Source organism: Lithobates pipiens, unplaced genomic scaffold (genome assembly GCF_037356315.1).
Source record: "Lithobates pipiens isolate NorthernLeopardFrog02 unplaced genomic scaffold, aLitPip1_a1.2 Scaffold_27, whole genome shotgun sequence".
NCBI lineage: Eukaryota > Metazoa > Chordata > Amphibia > Anura > Ranidae > Lithobates > Lithobates pipiens.
The window spans coordinates 192436894-192461156 of NW_027507788.1; the positions used below are offsets into that span (position 1 = coordinate 192436894).

Here is a 24263-nt window from a genome sequence, read left to right on the forward strand (position 1 = left end):
TGGAGTTGACTTGACATCCATATCCAGTTTCAGCCTTCAGAACTTGCACGGTGTAGTTAAACCATGTTAAACCCATGTGTCCTTAGAAACTGATACACCAGATCACAGTCTTGGGGAAAATGAGTTTAGGAAATAGGAAAGCAGAATTCAATAAAAAGTGAGCCTGAGTCCCAGTTCTCCCAGGACTTTTTTATTTTATCTGTTTACAGTTTGACACACAACCAGAAACCTGATAACGCACGATAGAACTGTGTAGTGTCATCCGCTCACACTGGAAGACCACCCTTGAGCCACGGCAAAAGATGCCCTGAGATTAGCGGGTCAGCATAAGGGAAAGGCATGTAGACACGATCAGCACAGGGATCTGAAACTAAACACTGGGTCAGACCAGTTCAGCCTTTTGAACATTATCCTGCTGACCGTGAAAATATTATCGGGATGTGCTGCTAGATATAACCTGTTTATTGCTATGCTAGAAATGCAAACCATAATGGAAATAGTTCTAGGTATCTTCATTTGTTTAGGTAAGAACTTTCATGAATTACATAGCATTAAACGAAACCCATCCTGACAGAAAAATAGACACAGCCATTGTATTTTGTAAATGCCAGTTGCCTGGTGGCTGCCATTCTAGGCTGAAGACCTTATCTGTATGCAGATAAGGACTTTAGCGTTATTGACTCAGTGTATTTAAGCTATTGGGTTAGAATGACAGTCTGGTAACTAGAATTTTAGAAGGTCAACAGTGGCAGCATAAGTTCATTTAAAGGGTCAGAAAAACTTAAAGCCCTATTTATTAAACTTACCGGTACTTAAGCAACCACGGATACACCGGAATGAGGGTGGGCCATCTCATGCTAGTTCTGCATTAGTTGTGATGACATCGGAGAGCTCTGACTGGTTGAGCAGCAAAGTGATGTGGCTTTTGGGGACCAGTTGCACAACAATGAGAATACTTGCAGGGATAAAGTAATTATTTGTACCTATTCCCTAGCCAGACACTGGGGTAGGTATGGAGAAGTTCTCCATACCTACCTCCATACCTAGGTATGAAAACTCCACATCACTCAGGTTTTTGAAATGTTCATTGGTATGGAGCATCAAGAAAAGCCAGAAACATCTCAGATAAGTTTTTATGTTAATCTAATTAAGTTAATTTTCAATATATGTAAATCTGCAACTTTCTATCAAATGATACGTGGTGATCCCGCCATGAAGTTCCTTGCTCAAACGCTTTTTTTTTTTTTTTTTTTTTTTTTATTGTAAGGATGACCGCATTCTGTTCCTGTTTTCTGGTTGTGCTCCTACATTGCCAACCTGACACACAGGCTTCTTGATCGAGTCTACAAGTAGCTTTTTCAACACACAGTATGCAGGCATGGTCCACAGTTGTCGCCATCAGGAAACTGGTCCTGAGAAATGCTATGTAGCTACTATAGCTGTCGGGGAGCATTTTTTGGGTGTGCAGTATTGGTAAATTTGGCATATGGCTTTCTGGATGTATGAGGGGGGGCTTCTTTTTAATGTCCATTCAAAATCTTTTTTAATAACTTTTTTTTATTTTTTTTTATTTTTTTCATAGGACCTTAATTATGATGTACAAAAGGATAATGTGGACCAAAGATTCCTTAGCATCTTCCGTAAGGGCAAGAAGAAGACAATTGTTCGGAATATGGGGCAAATGATCCACTATTCCAAGGTCAAGTTCCGCTTCCAGCATATTCAGGTAAATATATATGTCCATTGTTTACAGCCTGCCTTTTTAAAATCCATATATTTGCATTTAAGACACTGACGTTTTATAAATGATTATAATATACACACGTGTGTGTGTGTGTGTGTGTGTATATTAGGAGAGGTTAAAGTGGTTGCAAAGGCAGTTTTTTTTATCTTGATGTGTTAAGATAAAGTCTTCTGTGTGCAACAGCCCCCCCAATACTTGCCTAAGATTCCTCTCCATCCAGTTATGTCCACAAGTGTTTCAGCCGTCCAAAATTCTCCCACCTGATTGGCTGAGACACAGGCCATTGGCTGCTACTGCTGTCAATCAAAGTCAGCCAATCAGGGGACAGAGGGGGCCGGGTCGGGCTCTGGGTCTGAATGGACACAGGGAGCTGTGACTCGGCTTGGGTGCCCCCATAGCAAGCTGCTTACAGTGGGGACATTGAACAGGAGGGAGGGGCCAGGATCACAGAAGAGGGATACAAGGAGAGGAGGATCTGGGCTGCTCTGTGCAAATCCACTGCAACAGAGCAGGTAAGTATAACAGGTTTGTTAATTTTATAGGAAACAAAGAGACTTTACAATCACTTTAATAGCTCATTCGGGAGCCCCTCTCTATATGTAAAACTATATAAACGATTCACTGAATTAGAGGAGACCTTAACTTATATGAATGTATCTAGTGTCCTCTCAATCTAAAAGCAAGTTACAAAGACCCCATGCTACTGAATATTCATGCATAAAGCAAGTATAACTATACGCCTACTAATTATCCCAAAAATATACCTCGGTCCAAATTTATCACTTTTTGGGGATTCTATAAAGGCTTAGGCTACAGATTAAAGTGGTTGTAAGCCCTCACAAACCACTTTGACCTACAGGTAAGCCTAGATTAAGGCTTACCTGTAGGTCCAAGAAATATCTCCTAAACCTACACAGTTCAGGAGATATTTTGCCAAAAGACAGGCTGTCTACGGTGCATGCGCCATAGACAGCGACGTGCAGGCGCACTGAGCGCGCCGCAGTTAACGGCGATATGCCGCGAGTGGCCGCTCCCGTGCGCATTCGCGGGAGTGACGTCATCGCGGCTCCGCCGGTGCAGCGAGACCCACCAAGAAGATGGAGGCTCCGGACTACATGGGGACAGCAGTGACTTCGCTGGCTCCTGTGTCAGGTAAGTGACACATAATGGACTACTATACGATGCATAGTAGTCCATTATGCTTTACCTTTGCAGGGAATCAAAGAGGAAGTAAACCCATTAGGGTTTACTTACTCTTTAAGAGATTGTGTATTTAAATCTAAACCCTAGGCAAGCATCTGAACTTGCATTTGAAATGTGTATTTAACAACTTTTTTTTACTATATTTGTGTGCAGCCACTGACTTGGGCACTACTGCCAGGCAGTACATTCAGGTGCTCAATCTCAAGTGCTGCAACAGTACAGCTTTGCTAAGAATTGGTGAATTTAAAATTCACTGTTTTATCAATATGTCCCTAAAGAGGCTACTATGCATGGCTCTGAGAGACGGTGTGTGATTATGTATATAGGACTTTTATAGTTCAGCCTGAGGTGTGTTATCGATCTTTTTAATGATAATCTAACGTAATAGAAGGCAATTGCAAATTTCTTTTTTTACAAGGTCATAAACCTTAGAAATGTGTGGTATTTCCCTCAGGTGGATGTGAGGTGTATTGTTTACATTAATGGAAAAGATAATCCCTCAGGCGGTAGGCAGTTGATTTGCATATAATCTCCCTGTTGGATGAGAATCTGCCTTTCTAGACTAGTTTGCTGAATTCCCTCAGAAGACAAAGGGTTAATGGGATCAGCTGTTTGCAGAGGCCGTGTGTTATACATCACTCATATCTTTATACAAGTTTTGCCATACCCGTGTGCGTGCGTGCGCAGCACCCTGCGTCGTTACCTGTGACTCACTTCCGATCACTGACATCGCTGTCTTGAACCTTGATCTCACGTCTGGATGATTCGGCACTGTGCGTGTGTGCATTTAATAAAGCCCATCCCTTTCTCGGTTATATTGATAATAGCCTTCCGTTCCATTATCAGCAAGTTTGGCAGACTTGCTGATAATGTATTGTAAGTTATTGGGCTTCTTTTAAAGTGAATGTGTATCAGTGTTTATAAGGTAGAGATATATGCAGCACTTTCTGAAGCCATTGGATTAGCATAAAGGCCAAGCAGAAACAAGGCAGCAAGGGCAGCTGTCATGCCTCTCAGAGCAGGTTTTGGCTGGCCATGGATGGATTGAAATTCGGCTGGATCAGCAGAGACGGGCTGAATTTCCATTCATCTATGGGCAGGCTGGTTGTACATCTGATGGAAATCTGTCCTTTTTCTTAGTGCCACTGGCTATGCTGATGAGTGTATTCCGATGACGAGGAAGCCTCCCCACTGTCAGAATACAGTAGCTTCGCAGAAGGGATTCCACCGTCCTCCTTGAATGTGTGGATGGGGGAATAGATTTCATTTTCTTCTGTTCAACCTGCTGGTTGAATGAAAGAAAATAGAGTATGACCTGCTTACTTTCAGAATAGGCTCCTTGTTAACACATCAATGCCTGTTATGGTCCACTAAGGGCTCCTTCACACCAGCTCTGTTGGGCAACGTTGCCCAACACAGTCCTAAGCCATAGACAGGACAGTTTTGCCCTGTGTCCTCTTGTTTCAGTTTACTTTGTGAAAATTAGGACGTGCCACATTTTTGCACAGCACGTTGCGACGCACTACACCGCATCAATCTGCCACCTTCGAAATGCACAAGCTGTGTACAGCAGTGATCGCCAACTTTTCGGGCCTCACGAACCACGAAACTCACAATTATGAATCTCGTGGACCACTAACATGAATTTTACTTGACTTATACACACAATGCTCCAGGCTCTCTGCCCTCCTCCCCCTGGATCACACTGCTGCCTTATACACACAATGCTCTGACTCTCTATCCCCCTCTGCCCCCCGCACTCTGCATCACACTGCTGCCCTACACAGACTCCTCATTGGATCTCGCATCCTTATCCAGTCATGTGCTTGCGTTTGGTGCTCCCTCCCGCAGTCTGTGATCAGTCCTGCCATTGGAAAGTCCCCTACTTCTTTACCTCCTGCTCTCTGCACTACTACCAGTGTCTAGCTCTGCGCACACAGGAGCTGGAACTACAGAGGAAGCATTGGGTTTCCATGCATGCTGACAGTATAGCCCAGTGATGGCGAACCTTGGCGCCCCAGATGTTTTGGAATTGCATTTCTCATGATGCTCAACTACACTGCAGAGTGTATGAGCATCATAGGAAATGTAGTTCAAAAACATCTGGGGTGCCAAGGTTCGCCATCACTGCTAAGTGCGCATTGAGAACAACACTGGAAACAACATCAGGTGGTATACATCTGTTGATTTTGCAGCAGAACCCCTGGGGACCAACAACATTTCCTCGTGGTACTTGGACCACTGGTTCGTGACCGCTTATGTAGAGCATAATGCAATTCCACTGGTGTGAATGGGCCCTTCTTCAGCAGAGCAGTCCATTTCCAAACTTTGCTCTGTAGTGAATGTCGGGAACAACTTATTCTCAGTAAATGTAATCATAGTGTTGGGAGTCTGCAAGCCATACTGCTGAAAACATAATATATATATCAGCGGCGGACACTCACACTGGGCACTAATCCATGCTCTCAACCCCTAATCTACATGCAGGGCGCCGGGCTCATGGATTTCAATGTTTTTTTTTTTTTGTTTTTTTTTGAAGCACATGATTAGAGCCTAAGGCACACCCAGTTGTGTGACATTAGCAAATTAATATGAGCTGATGTCTTCCTGTTTCTCCTGCCAGCCAATCATGGAGCGGGCCCTGGGACACGATTGGCTGCGAGTCTTAACTCCTGATTGGCCGGGAGGAAAAGCGACTGCCTGGACATGGGAGGAGAAGCGTGGGGGGGGGGGGGGGGGGGCTGCGACCTGGTTGGAGTAAGTGCGGGGCTGCGACCTGGTTGGAGTAAGTGCGGGGCTGCTGGGCGAGTGAAACTGCGATCGAGCGCCCGGGGGGGGTTCGGGGTACGACTATCGATCCGGGGGGGTTGTGTCCTGCTGACTACCACTGGAAAAATTGAGCACCAGCCACCACTGTTGTGTATACCCACCATATTAGTAAAATGACTAATGAAAGTTCTGTTACCTTTTAAAAGTCATGGAAAACGGGAGCTGCTGAGCCCAGTAACTTTTCAGTGAATTTTTTTCATTTTAATCCCTTAATTTTTCAGATTTTTAGGCTGTTCTCAATCTTGACCATGTCCTTGTTTACATATACAACCATATATAATGACCTAGGTGAAATAGCATCTCCGTTGTACTGTAGATAAGGGTATTTTCCTTTACTAGGGTAACTAATGGTCATTTACTGCACTGTATCTAAGGGGGAGCAGGAGTAAAGTCTACATACACTTAGAGATGATATTTTCACCTTTTTTTTTTTTTCTGTCAGTAACACCATTCCTGTCCTGGGTGACAGTTTTTGCACATCTTTTTTTGCACTTTCTAATTAAACAAGCCATATAGTGCTATTTTATTCTAGGTTGTGTTAAAAAAATCTAGCTCTGTTTTAAAGCACAATGGCGACTAATTCAATGTGCACAGTACCATAGATTTGGCAAACCTTATAGATTTATTCCTTTCTGCTGTCGGGCTTACAAAGTGGTTCATTGGTTTTTTTTTTAAATGTTTATCGTTATTAAAACATGTTTTTAAGGATTTTAAGAATAATAATAATGGCATAGTTATAGTTTAACTTGAAGTTTACGTATGTTTTGTTTGCTTTAGAATAACCAGTGCCTCACTGAAACCACTTACCAGTTCAAATATTGTCCCAGGCCTAGGTGGTCCATTGCTATCGAGGTGGCTCCGCATTTTAATAACCAGTCTGTCTTGTTCCAGACGTTATTCTATGTGACAATGAACTTTTTTTTTTTTTCTTTTCCAATTGTTCCAGGATATCAGTGACTGTTACTTGGAATTGTTTGAGTCCCAGCTGTATTTCCAGTCTCGGGGTCCCACCGGTTTGACATATCAGGTATGTTACCCCTTCATAGTAATGAATAGCATTGCCTCGTCAACAGGCTTTGGGAATATTTGAACACGGCAGAAACAAAAAGGGACTTCTTGTATTTCCAGACAGACAAATCCTGCTCAAATATCTCTTGACCTTTCACCCCCCCAGGGTCACATCCATTACATAAGTTTACACAACACTAATGCTCAGCCTTTATCTGAGCCCTGAGAAACACGCTGACTCTTTTCAGGACCTTGTGAAAACATAAACATATTTTGTGTTGGCTGTTTGTGGTGCCATACACGTTTTTAGGTCTTGCATTGTGTTATAAATCCCGGCGTGAAGAATTTGGCTGTTTTTAGTCACTTGTTTATCATCTAACAAGCATTGCACTACTTAGATATCAGTGAGGTGTATGGGTCGTGTTTTGATGCCACACACACACAACAGACAAGATTAAAGCCTTTACCACATGGGAAATTTCTGACTTGTGGTGCTATGTAAACCGATAGGGCTGCTGCTGTCCAATGACTTTGATCTTTATCTAATTTAAGAGCTTCCAACAATTATAAACCACTACAAAATTCTGAAGTTAATGTTGATTACCCTGGGAACATACAACTCAAGTAGCAAATAACTTTTCTAAAGCCCACAATCGGGTGCTAAAGTGCCCCAAAGCTGGTCACTTCTGTTTCAATCTTTTTATTAAGATTTCAAGTAACAACAAAAACATAAAGTAGCAAAATCAAGTACAATAAATCAGTATATAGGAAAAATGGTGACCTCAACCTTAATGAAGGAAGGGAGGTTTAGCCAGTGTCCCATGGAAAGTCCATTAGTAGGTATGAAGAACTGCTCCAAGGTGGTCAACTATGAAGCGTCCCGAAGACTTCATGTACACATGGCTTACTAAGATCACTGATTCTTCTGCATTCAGAAGAGGGAGGTTGAACCTCCATCTAACCGCAGCAGGTCTTCAAGGATCCTAAAAGTCTATGTGTACATGGACACACAGGCTTTTATGGAGTTAAGTTTAGGAGCTTTGGCAAAAAAAAATGGCAAAAGCTCCTAAACTCATGTTCAGGAGCTGTAGTGTATAACAAACCATATATTAATATATGTTCAGCCATGTTCTAAGATGGGGCCAAAAGACAAATGGGCCTTGAATCAGAAAAACATTGTAGGCCTGGCAGAGGGGTCAAGCAGGATTACCCCACCTCAAAGCTGGTAATTTCATCCAACATTTCTTCTCTAATACTTCCTGCAAGTGGAAGTATCGCATCTTTTTCTTCCACAGAAAAAGAGTCTAGTTTCAGATTTTCCAGTGTGCTGGAGGTTCAGCATTGGTCAGAATACATATGTTTTTGTTTTCGTTTTTTGTATTGACTGCACTTTGCATTACTTAAAAAGGATAATGTATTGACTCCCTAAGGTCTAAGAAGTAAAGCTGGCCATACTCGGATCCAATTCAGGGCAGTTCAGCAGGGACTAGCCAAACTTCACTCGGTATGTGGCTGTCTCCGCTTGACAGATTGTCAATTGTTTGATCGACTTCTGTTGGAGCAAAATGTTGAAGTAAGAGTCTATGGCCAGCTTTAGGGAGAATATCGCTAATGCCCACAGCAACCAGTCAACTACGTGTTTTATAATTGGATACATTGCAGGCGAAATTTGCTATACAGGTATTTGTGTAGATTGTGATTGGTTTGACATTCATGAAATTAAGCATACTCTACTATAATACCTGCATGTTTTCTAGAGTTTTGACCATAAGGCAATGTGGGTTTCTGTCTCTGTACTTAAGACTGATTTGATATTCTCCCAGCACCCCTAGTGTTATGGTTGGAGGGATAACACCGGCCAACACACATTTTGGTGCCTCGATTGTTAAACCTGTTCCCAGGTATATTTGATCCACTGATTCCAAAAATGGCACAAATTTTTTCCCCAATTTTTGAGAAACCGCATAAGTGCCATATGCCGCTGTTCACTCTGGTCGCCCACAAAAATCCATAGTAGTGTTTCAATTAATCTCCTTGTAGCACAAAAGAAACGCGTAAAGTTGCCATAACCTCTACAGTGTTCAATCTGCAAAAATGAAATATGCTGTAGGTGGCAATATAATACACGCTTTCTATATCATCATAACTATAATACAGTTAATAACTTACACTTTAGAATCAAATGTTTCAGATGTAAAAGTTCATTTGGAAATATATAAACACTCACTAGATCTGCTAAATTGTAAGCAAAAACAAAAATTGGGTAACAGAACAACAAGATCTTTTCAAAGACTGACTAAATAATTATATAAATTCAACAAGAAACTAGAGCTGATGCAGTTTAGCCAATGCAATTTTCTGAATCAGCTCCCCAAATAACCCTAGGAACACTCTTCCTGTCCTAATGTGACAAGACATAATTGCCCTTCCTCTTCAGAACAATAGGACTATAAAACCCTGCCCTGTTCTATTGTCCATAACATAGATGGGTGTGGTTCTGCATCATAGCAAACAGGACAAGGCACAGCTGCCTATAGGAGTTATTTCATTTTTTAAAATGTTTTACCAGGGTTATGCAAATGGCCTACAGTGATGGCTATTTAAACCGGAACACTATTTTAAAGCTGCATAGGGTTCTTGAATACACTGGGGCTCTTGACGGCAATGCTATATTTTATTAAAAACTTAAACTAACCCTAATGGCTAGTGCAACTTGCAAAGTTATTGAAATCTTATAATTAAAGGTGAACTTCAGGAGGCTACAAAATTACTAGTTATTATAAATATGTATTCCTAAAAAAGGATAAGTACCTTGATTTGTCTTGATATCAGCATCCTTGGAATTAAGCCATCCATAGATAGTTCAATTAATTCTTGGCTGGTTCAACAGGGAACAGTGAGATTTGATCCATGTATGAGCAGGCTGATTTTAGCCAAGTTGATCGACTTGGGTACAACCAGCATGTTGGATTTCTAGCATGCGATTGACAGCGGCTATAGCTGCTAGCCGTAATTACTGTGTTCTCGGGGCAGGATTGCAACACCCTCAACACCCCCCCCCCCCCCCTCGTCCGTCCGTCTTGAGGCTGGGAGAGCATAATGGCCCCACACGACTGTGTTGAAGGGGGGGAATCAAGTACTTTGGGTTGAAAAAAGAAAATCGCATAGTCTATGGCCTGCCTTATTTGCTGTACAAAGAACATGTTGCCAAGAGTAGACAGCAGAGGGATGACTTCATGGGTTTCCTGCTTTTTAATTCATTCTCCAATGGTGAAGGTTTTCTGCAACGTAAAGCTGTGTACACTGAACCTAAATCGATTTTTATTGAGCTTATCAAGGACTTTTCCATATTAAGCTGCCCTTGCTTAAAAACCTGTTACCATCAGGCCTCATTAATGCTTTGTTTGGTCGTTTTTAATATTTGGAAGTGGTCTAAACTCCTCTACATATCTATTTGGCTTTGCTTGCATGCACATTTGGTGGCACACATCACTTGTCAGCGTGTCTGTTTTCAGCGTTCTGAACACATTCATGATCTCGGCTGTACACAAGTCACTGACTTAAATTCTATGCATTGTTCTTCACTCGGATACTTGTTCTCCCATTTCACTTCCTCCGTATTGACACTCTGAGTGCTTTAATAAGCAACCTGCACTTATGTGTGATTATTTGGGGCATCAGATTTCACCGTTCATTGGATTAGTGTAGTTGGAACAAAGAAAAGTGATTGCTGTTCACTTGTTTTGGGCGTTTCGTGTGGCTCCTTGTCTTTTAGTAAATACACCCTCCTGGCAGTTATATACCGAATGGATTTTGAATGTTGGCCTGATGTGGTGATTCACTCTTGTCATTGGTTATTTTTCAGGGTCTGGTGCCACTGAAGGAGCTGAGCGTTTATAAATTAGAGCGCTCTAAGGTTCCACCCAAGCCGGACGAAGAGCATGCTTTCCGAATCACAGGTAAAAAATGCAAAAGGCCAAGCCATTGCTTTTATACAATATGACTTCCTACAAATGATTGTCTTTGCTTACTTGTACATCTACCTGCCAATACAATTAGTACGTATTCTAGAATTCATTGTATTGCTTTTCTTTAAACTACATTATATTTTCGCATTCCCTTCTTGCACTGTGTCCCTTTCACTGTGATAACAGTGGCTTAGTGGTCAGCTGGTTAACATGCTTGGCTTGCAACACTCAGTTCCTATGTTTAGTGCCATCCAGGGACAGCATCAGCATAGAATTAGTACGGTATGTTGGCTTTCATTGACATGAACACGGCTCCAGGGTTTTGAGCAGCAAAAACAAGTTGGAAAGTAAAATGCGTCCCCGCTACCCTTGACCTTCTCATTCAAGCCCTAAAAGTTAACATAACCCCAGAATACACCCTTAACACTTGTGGCATCTGCAACAATAAACCCCTGAAGGGTGAAATAAAGGTAAATATATAGTCCTGGTGGTGGTAGGGAAGGGAGGTTGGGGTATTAATGTGAAACCTTTGCATATGTAAGGCATTGGTTCACTTATAACATGCAGATTTGTAATATATTAACAGTCCTGTAGAATTGCATGTATTTCCATCTATTATTTATTTCTGTTTTTTGTTTTTTTTTAGGTCCCTTGCTCAATCCTCTAATTGTCTATTGTGCAACCCAACAAGAGCTGCAGAAATGGCTCTACCACTTAGAAAAACAGATCCAACTCAATGGAGGAAACCTGGACTCGTTGCCTGTTACAGAGGTATGTCTGAGACCAAAAAGTAGCATTTTATGTGCACATCCATATTCGGGATAATGCAATTCTTGGCTTGAGCCTGGTACACAGGCAGAGGTATCAGATTCATAGCTCGACTAAGTTTCTTGGAACTGCTTGATGATTATTTGGACATCTGCAGGCTATACTTTCTGGATCATTTTGTTTTCATACATAGATTTCTTTTTTTTTTTTTCAGTGATTTCTAATCTGATGCTAAGGGCTGTATTTACTAAAGGCAAATAGACTGTGTACTCTGCAAGTGCAGTGGCTCCAGAGGTTGGTCATTGAAGGGGGGAAGCTCTATTACCTTCCATCGTTCAATCATGTGCAATCAAAAATGCTGTGTTTTTTTTTTTTTCCCTTTGTATGTGATTGGGTATTTATAGCAAAGTGAAGCTTCATCTTATTTAATTATATATAGCTCTGGAGAAACTACACTTGGAAGTACACAGTCTATACGCCTTTAATAAATCCACCCCTATAGCTGTTGTTTGACATCTTGATCATGATGGAAATCTTGATGTATCATCATGATCCTATTTGTTGCTATGATAATATAGTGTTTATCTTGGTAATAGTAATGATAAAAATGTCTGAAGTTTAGGGATGGGGTTGGGGAATTAGGATCCAGCTAAGGGTTACATTAACCTCCCTGGCGGTGATCCCGAGTCTGGCTCGGGTTAGGATTTTACTATCATAAGCGCTAACCCCGAGCCAGATCGGGATCGCATCGCTGGATACAGGGAGAAGTTACTTGCCTTGTCCCCTGGATCCAGTGATGTCCTCCACGCTGTGTGAGCGAGCCGTCCTCCGCTCCATTCACACAGTGCCCGAGTGCCGCCGAGCTCCGTTCCCTGTGACGTTACGACGCACGGGAGCGGAGATCAGAGCCAAATTCAAAAAAGTTCAAATACACAAAACACACACAGTACTGTAATCTTACAGATTACAGTACTGTATAAAAAAATTACACCCCCCCCCCCTTTGTCCCTAGTGGTCTGTCCAGTGCCCTGCATGCACTTTTATATTATAAATACTGTTTTTTGTTTTTTTTCTGCCTGGAATTTGGAGATTGTCCATAGCAACCAAAAAGTGTCCCTTTATGTCAAAAGTGATTTTAGACCAACTAGAAAACAGCGATAATAAATTTATAATCACTTGCAGAATTGAGCGATAGCGATTTGTGGGGAGATCCGTCATCAAACACTAAATCTAATGACAGCGACAATTCTGCAAATGAGCAAATTTCAGTGTTTTTGGATTTGATTACATTATTGAATAATTTTTATTATTATATTATAAACTTTATCATACCCGGGATGTCTGCTAGACTCTGGTTTGAACAGATTTAAGAGAGTTATTCCTAAGAATTACAGGACTACAATATAAAACGCCAAATTTCCATGCAAAATAATTGTACCGCTTTCAGCACCTAAAACCAGAACTAATCATACCGCCAGGGAGGTTAAGGAGTTATGCTCTAGTTTAGGGTTGAGTTTAAAGTATTCAGCCAATGTTTTTGATTGAGGGGGCAGAGATTAGAATAGAAGTTAAGTGTGGAGCACTGGAGCTCTTTTTAGTAGGTCTTCTCTTTCAGGTCTCAAGCAGGGTAGTTATGTCCTTCGGCACCTCTCAAAGGGCTGATGTTTGAAAGTGTTTGTTTCTTTGCTGAAGTAGGGACTGGGTGTTCCAGGATGAAAGCAGCACATATACATTCTAGATCCAGTTTTATTCACACTATTGTGTCATAAAGATCCAGCATCTTTCAAGGTTTCATCATTCAGCCTCAGCAACATCTGCAGTGATCCTCAGGTTAATTACTCCTCCTGATCATCAGTCAAGCCCTGATGAAGGACCCTTAGAACACCCGAAACACGCTGGCTTTTTATGGCATGAGAGGCTACAAAAAACTGAATTGGGACTTTATACGTTTTGCTTTTAACATTGTTTGAGGTTTCTTTGAGATGTCCCCTCACTTCTTGTCTCAGTGGAAACCTTGTGAAAGGAACAAGACGTGAAATAAAATTTCCAATGGGGACACAGAAGGCAATAAAAGCTTATGGAAGTTCTAGTTTGACATAACCTCAAGAGTTAGGTGTTCTGTTGCACACATTGTGTTGAGCATGAGGGGTAGTGACTTTTAGGCCTGATAAATAGATTTTTGAATGTGAAAATGTTCAAAACGTGATAAGTTATTTGTATCAAAATTAGCATAGTGCCACTTAAAGCCTCTTAAAGACGATTACTTTAGCAGTCTTTGCTCTGTATTGCTGCGGTTGTTGTTTACCAAGGAGGACTAATGGCTTACGGCAGGAAAAGGGAGTCTTGCATAGAGGAAAGTCTATCTTGTAGCCAACACATTTTTTTTCACAGTTGAAGACTGCCGATTCCACCTGTTCACTGTAGCAGTGCAGCTGTGATCAGTACAGAGGGGGTCACACACTCCCCAGCTGTCACTTTGCACAGGGACTGTTTAATAGTTATTTAATGAGCACACTTTTCAGTTCCTGTTATGGATTGGCTGCTGTTAGATGTGTAGTCTACTCTTACTTTTTGCTTTTCTTTTTTTTTTAAACTGACCCTCTTGCGTAGAATGTCAGTAGGTAAGAATATCGTGCAACACAAAAAATTTGACATGTTATGACAATTTTTTGAACCAGTACATAATGTGCATCCAATGTAGCCATATGTAGGGATGTTTATAACATGGCACATTGTCCTAGGGGCACATGAATGATGCAAGCTGTTATACAGTTCCACCTTTTTTTTTTTTTTTTTTTTTTTTTTTCCTTTCCAAAAATATGCGATTTTGCAGAAGAGTTTAAAATGGAGATTTCATAATCTCCGATGCTTCACCCCTTTTTTGAAAGGACAAGGCTGCATGTCTCAGTAAACCATTATGGGGGCCTCAATTTGCAAATGCTGCATTCCTTACTCTTCTGCTAATCTGTCGGCTTCAATTCTGAGTCCCTGACCTGGAACTAGTTTGCATAGGAAATTTGACAATATCAAAAGGCTTTGACTACATATCGCATCTAGATCAGTGACTCGAGGGGGACTCCATTCACAAAACACTAGGATAAGAAGCTTTATTTACAAAAAAGTAACTGTTATTTTCAGCTGTGCCAAGTGAGACCTGAAAATTAAGGCCGGCCACAGAAGGAGCATATTTCTTTCCTGCAAGATGGTGTTGATTGGGGAAACCCTCCCGTGGAGCCATTGTGTTCTCTAGACGTAGGAGGCCATCCCTGCCAGGAAAACGCTGTGATCATTGCTAGAGGCTAGGATAGCTGCTAACAATAATTGCATGTAAAATCCAGCAGGCTGGTTGTACAAAGTTGATAGATCAACTTTGGTACATTCAAAATGCCAATACATGGTTTGAATCTCTGCTAGTTCCTGCTGAACTGGCTGAGATTCGAACAGTCTATGGTCGAGTTAACAGTCACATGGCTAAGTGTTGCTAAGCAAGAGGGCCAGCATGACAAGCAGGTAAAGTAGCATGTGCAGAATGAGACTTAAACTGGTTGTTAAGGTTATACATTCATACATTATTCTACACGTGAAGGTGAAAAACCTTTTGTGTGCAGAAGCCCCCCTAATACATACCCGAACCCCCTCTTGATCCAGCGACGTCAACAAGAGCCTTGGTTCTCTGGAGGCTTGCACTTCTGGCTTTTTTCAGCACAATCGCAGCCAGACACACAGAGCAGTGGCTCAGAAGCGTGTCTGCTTGGGTGCGTGGGGGCACCTGGCAGGAGGCAGTTGCACGGAGCGCCAACAGTGGACAGGAGAAGAGGCGGATCCAGGCTGCTCTGTACAAAACTGCTGCACAGAGCAGGTAAGTATATCATGTTTGTTATTTTAAGGGGGGGGGGGGAACACAATTTTCAACACTTTAAGCTGTAGCTGTGTGGAAAACTTATTTTGATGTGAACTAAGCTTATAAGTCATCCAAGTTGTCCCTGTGCCCTACTTCCTCAAATTTGCTGCAGTGCTCAAAAATCAATGCAAATGTATTTTTTGTTGTCCCTGTGTACAATATTGTGCAGTATGGACAACTAAAAAAATGAAGTGTACTTCACCTATATACACTATATCTATTTAATTTTATTTTAATTATTGTTTTTGTGTGTATGTATATGTGTGTGTGTGTTTGTATATGTGTGTGTATATGTATATATGTGTGTGTGTGTGTGTGTGTGTGTGTGTGTGTGTGTGTGTCCAGTAAGTATTGAATAAAGAAGGATTGAAAAAATGAAGTGTACTTCACCTATATACACTATATCTATTTAATTTTATTTTAATTATTGTTTTTGTGTGTATGTATATGTGTGTGTGTGTGTTTGTATATGTGTGTGTATATGTATATATGTGTGTGTGTGTGTGTGTGTGTGTGTGTGTGATATGTATGTGTGTGTGTGTGTGTGTGTGTGTGTGTGTGTCCAGTAAGTATTGAATAAAGAAGGATTTTTATTGACCAGAAAAGCAAAGGACAGAGATTTCAAGGACAAATGTTTTACAACTAGGATTTGTCCCTGGGAATCTGTAATTAGGGCGCGGTGTATGCATTTCATTGGCTCAGCTGTATTTCATGCAGGTGCCTTGGCTAGCTGTCAGCCATGCTAGTGTTTTGGCTGGATAGGTGTTACTAGCTCAGCTGTTATAGAGGCCTCTGGAGTACATGTTCCCGGATCAGCACTTTCTCTGTGAGTGAGTTTAGCTAAAGTGGGACTAAACTCATCAATTTTAACCGTTTCCCCAAACTGTCACAGTTGCTTGTGCTCTCAACTGAACAGTCGAGCCATTAAATGGCTGGTGTCCTAACCAATCATATGTGTGGCACCATGGTAACTACACATCAAACAGAGGCTAAGATTGCAGCCTCCTTGGCTGTAAAGGATAGAAGGGTTTAGTTCTACTTGATGTTAGAACAATGAAATCTGATGGACGATCTGCTGGATGCTGCACACTCATTTTGAATAGATTGATATTATATTGTATACAGGATTTATATGCCAACCGTTTACAACATACGCGCAGGCTGTACAATTAATAATACAGTAGGCATCAGAATGCCCTGCTGATATGAACATTCATTTGATGATCAAATCCCTTTTTTTTTACCTTGCCAATCAGTCGGTTAGGACAGTCATATTGGACAGATTTTGGCAATTGCTTCAAAACCTGAGCTGCCAGTCTGGTTGGAAAGTTTGCATTAATCAAACATATGGCGTAATTTACACATGTGTGGCCAGTCATCCCACAAGTCTTGTGTACTTAGCCTCTTAAATGCTTTAGAGTTTAGCATACAGGCTTTATAAAGCAGGCCATAGATTATGCAATTTTCTTTTCTGCAGCCACGGATTGCAGGAAAGAAAATAGCTTGATTCTGACTGTGTTGATGGGGGGGGGGGGGGGGGGGGAAATCCCTCCTGCAGAGCTTTCTGTTGGGAGAGCACAGTGATTACTGTTATCTACTATAGCCACTGGCAATAATTGCATGCTAAAAATTGACATGGTGGTCGTACCCAAGTGAATTGATGGATTGACTTGGGTGCAATCGGCCTGCCTGTACATGGATCGATTCTTGGCCAGTCCCTGCTGAGATTGGATCCATCTAAGGCTGCCTTTAATAAGGCAAAATGGTAATATTTCTATGCAGCAGGTCATCCATAGTTGTTAAAATTTTTGGAACAATTGATGTGACACTTTTCTGCCACAGGAAAAATTGAAATGCTATGACTTTGTGTGCATTGCCTCCGGCCTGCAGTGATGTTCCATGGGGCAGTTTGAAAATCGAGGACCGTCTGACACGGCAACCCGCTTAGAACCATCAGAACAATTGAACTTGTTTTGTAATTGACTGGTCGCTATGGGTTATTGGGATTTGCACATTGCTCTTTTGTTTCCTAAAGCATGCTCATACAAGTGATAAGTAGTTCATGATTGATGGACATGAAGACCTTGTGCAGTGCCTTAATAACTACATTTCCAGATCATAAAACCGGCTCTGATCCTGCGTCCTCTTTCACCTTCCACGCTCTTTTCTCTCTTTGCACCTGTGGCTCCTGAAACTCGAGATTTAGCTGCTATGGGAACAGACAGTCCTGGACAGCAGCAACAGCTGCAGAGGGTGGAGAGGCTTGCCTGGCCTGCTAAGGGAATACCCTGGGTGTTAACACAGCTGCAAGTAGATTGGGTCACACAGCATGGCTCGCTCCCCCCCACCCCAGCTCATTATTTCTGGCTGAAGTTTTCACTCCACCCAAAAAAAACAAGAAAACAAAAGTCTACTGTGGTGCAAGACTTTACAACACTATAACCGGACAATAGACCCAGACACCAGTGTTTATATATACGCTAAAGTATAAATGTGATCAATCTTATACTTTTACACATTTTATTGTACACCCCTTGTTGTTCACTCGTATTCAGAGAAAAAACTCCATCACAATGACTTTATTCAGTCTTAAGGCTCGTACACACTATAACGTTTTCGTCCAAAGAAATTTTGTTTGCTTTTCGTATAGTGAATACAAAACTTTCGACAGTCCATTCCAAATTCTTGTTCGATTTTCGTATAGTGAATACAAAACTTTCGACAGTCCATTCCAAATTCTTGTTCGATTTTCGTATAGTGAATACACAACTTTCGACAGCCCATTCCAAATTTTTGTTCGATTTTCTTATAGTGAGTACACAACTTTCGACAGCCCATTCCAAATTCTTGTTCGATTTTTGTATAGCGAGTACACAACTTTTGATAGCCCATTCTGAATTTTTGTACGAAAGTTCTCGAGGGGACAAACTCCAAAATTTTTCTCGTATGGGAACAGAAGGAACTCTTTTCCCTTTTAATGTGTACCATTTTCTTGTACAAAAAAAATCAGAAAAGAAAGACTGCACATGATCAGAAACCATAAACGGCAACAAAAAAAAAGCCTTTGTCGTACGAGAATTTTCTTCTGAATTTTTATTTATCAGTTCCCATGTTGCTATGAAACATCGAGAAAAATCAGATCAAAGTTCGCCTGATTTTCTTATGACCCCACTTAATGCTAGCCAAATACTAGTGGATTTCCGAGTGAACAGTTGTATAAAAAAAATTCACATCTGTACATTTTATGACGTCACAAATGTAGTTCAAAATTACTTCAAAAGAAAATTTGCTTTTAACATTCAGTTTTTGTGGCACACTTTTCTGAAGCCACCCTGCTCCTTAGAATTGTCTTGTCACTGCAGTCAAAAACTAACGTCACTAAAGATTAGAAAATCGAGTAAATGTTCTTTTTAAAATTTGAATTTTCAAACAAAATTCTACTAGTGTTTGGCCAGCAGTAGATAAAATGGTTTGTCTTTTTTGTACACAGATTAATTTGATTCAGCGTATGTCGCCCCCATCAATAAATGTTGTTGCTTTCTGGTTTGTTGAATATAGTATTGAAAGTTTTTTTTTGTTATGTCTGTTCAGTAAGTGCAAAAAATACTTGCTGATCCTGCCAGTAAACTTCTTGTTGGTTGATAAAATAACAGCCCCCCCCCCATGCTGTGGAAATGAGAAGAGAAGTAAGTTTTCTGTAGTCTAATAAATTGAAAGACTCATGCAGCTTGGCATGTAAATCCCTATGTATTTCAAAAATTAAGTACCTTTTGAAATGGGATTTTTAAGGTAATTAAAAATAAAAAAAATTATATATATATATATATATATATATATATATATATATATATATATATATATATATATATATATATATATATATATATATATATATATATAAATTATACACCCCAAGTCTGTAATTGGACAGAGTAGGAGCAGCAGCAGATTGATGAGCTCACCACTCTTCTCTTTGTGTATTTCATGGCATCACAGTTATAAAAATATCTGCCTGGTGTTCATCTTCAAGTGGCAATGTTGGGGTGGGCTTTAATTCATGTTTTTGTCATCTCTTGTTTATTGCCCTTCAAGTGTAGTCTGATGATGATGATTTTTTTTTTTTTTTTAACCAGGTAAACCATGGTAATATGTGGGAGAAGTCTGAGCTCAGGAGGTCTGTACAGAACCAGCCAGTGCTTGAATGGGAAGGAACACGGAGGGAATCCCTTGGTGCCATCACCTGCATCTCCAAAGTGAAGCTTCAGACCCTTCCGTTCCAGGTTTGTGCTGCTGTCTTTTAACTGTAACTGCATAAGTAGCACCAATACAAAATGCACTTCTACCTTGTGCTCTTTTACCCCAACCTAAAGGAAAAGGAACCTACCCTCCCTCCCTCTCCACAAATGCCTACTTTACCTGGAATCTGCAGCTGCACATTACTTGCCAGGGGCCATCTCATTACACCCCTTACAGTCTCTCTTCATCCCTGGCCTCAGAACACAGTACTATAGAAGTCTATGAGGACAGTGAGACTTGTGACACCAATTGCAAGCAAGCTAGTTAGGCTACAAATATTAATAGTAAACCTTGGCACCCACCCAAATATCAACAACCATAAAAAAATTTGTATGTGAAGCTGCCCCTTTTAAGTGGTTTAACCACCACTCAACTGGAGAAAAGTAAGGCGCTAAACCCCCATCTGCAATTTGCATATAAGCAATTGGTGAATACCAATCCAATAATCGTGAGAATTCAAAATAGAAAAACAAATGACAAAAACTACACAGTCCATTGGCTCACAGTTTTGTGTTATTTTTCTCTTTTGAAATCTCATGATTATTGGATTGGTATTCACTTATTGCTTATATGCAAATTTCAAATATGTTGTTAGCGCCCTACTTTTCACTTTTTTCCAAGCTAGTTAGGTTGCATTTGAGGTTTTTTTGATTGTCACAGGCTGCTCCCCAATGTTCTGAAGCACAAGTTTTGTTTTTTCTGTAATAAAGGTTCAGTAACATCCCACATGGTGTCGATTGCTGCCTAGTGTAGAAATGTTCTTGCAGTGATGACAGGTCCATTTTACATTGCTGAGCTTCTGGCACTGCAGAGGTTAATTTTCTTGACTTTAACAATGCTGAACAGTGAAAAAACCCTGATGTCCTCCAGCCCCTCTCTGTTCTCTTCACATTCATGAAAGATCCGGTATTGTTTTCACAGAATGAAACACATTCTGTGAATGGAGGAGGGTAATCCTGTCTTTCTTCCACCTTACCCCCATTCACAGATGGTGTTACGTTCTATGAAAAAAATACAATTATTTTTCTGTCATTGTTTTGCAATTTTACCCCCCGTTGGGTCGACTCCTGCAGAACCGTAAGTTCATTGATGTGAAGAGAACCTGTCATCTCTGCAGAGAACATTTCTTCACTAAGGAGCAATCAACAGGACATTGGGTACACTTCATTAAAGACATGTAATGTTACTGGACCTAAATCCTAGATATGTTTTCAACTAAAATTCAGTTTTCGGATGTCCCTGTCCAAGCTATTCATTTAACTGATGAGCCACAAGAGATGCTTAATAAAGCAAATCTGTACTAAGGGAACTACGTACACTGCCATTGTTGACCACCTTCTGAAAATGCGAATTCCCTGACTGTCTCCTATTCTTTCTATGCCACTGACCCAGAATAAGCAATCGGCCATAAAACCTACAACCCTAAGTGGTGAAGGTTTTTTACGCTTCCCCTGCAGCCTCCCTCTAATACTTACCGCGATCCTTCAATGTGCACAAGAGCAGCTGCTCTCCTGTGTGTCTGCCTCCTCATTGGCTGAGACACAGCAGCAGGGGCCATTGACTCCCATTGGGGTCAAGCACAGCAGTGAGGAGGAGGCGGAGCCAAGCCCTGTTCTGTGTCTTATTGACCAGAGTGTGGCTTGGGAGCGAGCATGCACGAGTGCCGCCATAGCAAACAACTTGCTTTGGGGCCACTCAGAGAAGAGATGCCAGGAGTGCTGAGGAAGAGGTGATCTGTGCAAACCATTGCACGAAGCAGTTAAGTATGGGCGGCACAGTGGTGTAGTGGTTAGCACTCTCACCTAGCAGTTAAAAGGGTTGCTGGTTCGAATCCCAACCATGACACTACCTGCCTGGAGTTTGCATGTTCTCCCTGTGCCTGCGTGGGTTTCCTCCGGGTACTCCGGTTTCCTCCCACACTGCAAAGACATGCAGGTAGGTTAATTGGCTTCTGTCCAAAATTGGCCCTAGTATATGAATGGGGGCATTGGATTGTGGGCTCCTTGAGGGTAGGGACTGATGTGAGTGTACAATGTACAGGGATAGGGGTAGACACTCACTCAGGTTGAACTGGATGGACTGGTGTCTTTATTCAACCTTACTAACTATGAAACTATAAGTATGACATGTATGTTTTGTTTAAAAAAAAAACACAAAAAAAAAATGTACCTTTTTAATATAACTTTAATTTGTGTATTTGTTCTGGGTCAGTGACTCAGGAAATACTGAAGCCTTTAGATGAGCATGACCGCCAGACAAAAATCGTTTTTTCAAAAAAAAAAATCAGAAATTACATCTTGTGTATGCTTTATTTTTAAGATTCCAGATAAGTCTTGCATAAAAAGAACTTTTCAGAAAGTTTGTTTCCATGATGGCTGATGTTGGTAGCTGAGTCATACATTCTGGTCATACATAGCTTGAAAGAATTGTCCTTTGGACTGATCTTCTTTTTCCATAATACAAGGATGAAATGTGATAAAATGTGCTGTTTGCAAGACTCACCCATGACATACTGTAATTAGAAAGTAAAACATTTCTTTGAATCCGTTTTTGTGATTAGAAAGGAATGTAATTGCAGGGACACTGCTCTGTTAATTTGCATATGTCACAATGATAGTTAAGCCTCTTATAATCTTGCTGGGCTTGTATCTTCACATTCTTTTCTGTGTCCATTAATTTTAAGTAGAACACGTCAAGAGTGGGGTATTTGTGAGAATCTGCCTTTCCCATTCCTAAAGTGTATGTATAGAACAGAGTATGGAAGGCTTGGACCGTCTTCCAAACCTTTTCTGTGTTTCCACTAACGAGATTCCGCCCTCTTTGTCCTGTGATCATTGTCACAGAGACAGAAAGGGGAAATCCCAAATGTAAGACTTGTCAGGACGCAAGGAGGATTTTTTCCAGTGACAAATTTTCGTATGTTGACCAAGATGAGAATTTCCCTCACTTTTGCTTTCGCTTCCTGTTGCATATCCAAGACTAAAAATAAAGGTAAATCTCTCCAGAAGGACACAGACAGCAAATAATGAATCCCCTATCAGGTTATTTTCTTGCAATTACAAAAAAAAAAAAGCTTTAGCTATACATACAAAGAGACGTATGGGTTTTATTTTTTAATTTTTTTAGAATCATACTTGCCTAGGTGGATGCCGCATTGGTCCCCCCAGCGCCTCTAACACTGAGAACTGTGCGATCGAACACTGCTGATCGCTCAGTTCTCACAGCTCTCTGCACTGCCCCTCCAGTGAGCAGCTGTGGAAGGAGCAGCCGACTCAGGCTCTCAGCGGCTCACTGAGCCGGGTGCCAATCCAGACATGTGGAGGATCCTGATTCCATTGTGGTCATCTTGCCTGAGCCTGGACAGGCACTGTGATGTCAGCGAAAGCAGATTTCAGCCCCGCTGTCTGCTGAAAATGGCTCAACGGAGTGCAAAACCAACTGCACTCCTGTGATCCATAGAAGTACAGCCAAAGGAGCTGTGGCTGTACTTCTCCCTTAAGTTGTCATAAAAGCGCAACCTTGCCTCCCAGGGGGTAGCTGTCTCCTGCTTTGGCTTGTCTTTTCTGGACATCTGAAGGACTCTCACTTGAATATATTTCTAACCAGCACCACTAATTCACAAATGTAATATTTTCAGTTGCAGCATAATGAGTTTTTAACTTTATTAATTCTTACAGGAGCTGAACGAGAGGCTGTTGGTCCTATACCCTTCCACTCTTGTGATACTTTCAGAAGAGGGAAAAAACCTTTGCTTTAGGGTAAGCATGTTTGTGTTTATTACAAAACATTTGTGTTTATTTTCATGTAAACTGCGGTATGGAGGCTCCCTACGTTTCCTCAGATCTGCTGTTTTTTGTTTATGATCCTAAGCAGAATAAAGTCCTAATATGTAATACCTTGGTTCTCGTATAGATTGTTACATTGCAATACTAGATTTCACCAGCAGATGGTGCTGTGGCTGAAAGCTAGAACTGCCGTTCCTGGTCACGATACAACCCAGTAGCTGCAGGAAGAGAGCTAGCAACCTAGAACACCTACTACTTGCTGGATTTGGTGGTAAAGAGAACAATCTATTGAGGCACGGCCTCAGCTCTCTTAATGTACAGCACATACTGTGCGTGTCCTGTTTTTCTGTGAGCGCATACATCATCAGGCATGGAGCTGTGTCTACATGTCTCTGTATCTAGAGGAACTGGTTGTGACTCAGCATAGACTGACACTAGAGAGAGAGGTGTGTGTGAGAACAGGATGCCAAGTGTAAATTACTAAATTGTCCTCATCAGGCAGTGATAACACCCTCCTTATTATTGATGCTAATAATAATCCCTTTACCACCAGAGGAGCAGCTTTGGGTTGTGTCAGCTGCAAATATGGTTAAAGGTTTCAGCAGAGATATGTACAATTCATTGATCCTTTTGTTTTAACAGGGAGAACTGCCGCTTAAAGCCATACGGGTAATTGCAGACGAGAATGAAAAACGGAAGTCTTCTTTCTTCTTAGAAGGTGAGGGGGAAAAGGTGTCCACACACCAGAGTATAAAGAATTG

The 24263-nt window shown here is 41.2% G+C and overlaps 1 protein-coding gene across 1 annotated transcript in view; it reads left to right on the forward strand.

The window, feature by feature from the left end:
- The window catches only part of PLEKHN1 (pleckstrin homology domain containing N1), a 71629-nt gene that overhangs the window by 33654 nt on the left and 13712 nt on the right, over window positions 1-24263 (forward strand). The window contains exons 3-9 of the mRNA XM_077458086.1: window positions 1583-1726; window positions 6723-6803; window positions 10650-10743; window positions 11399-11523; window positions 19555-19701; window positions 23395-23475; window positions 24145-24220. Of these exons, the coding sequence (XP_077314212.1) occupies window positions 1583-1726; window positions 6723-6803; window positions 10650-10743; window positions 11399-11523; window positions 19555-19701; window positions 23395-23475; window positions 24145-24220 (748 nt within the window). The remainder of the gene's footprint in view (window positions 1-1582; window positions 1727-6722; window positions 6804-10649; window positions 10744-11398; window positions 11524-19554; window positions 19702-23394; window positions 23476-24144; window positions 24221-24263) is intronic.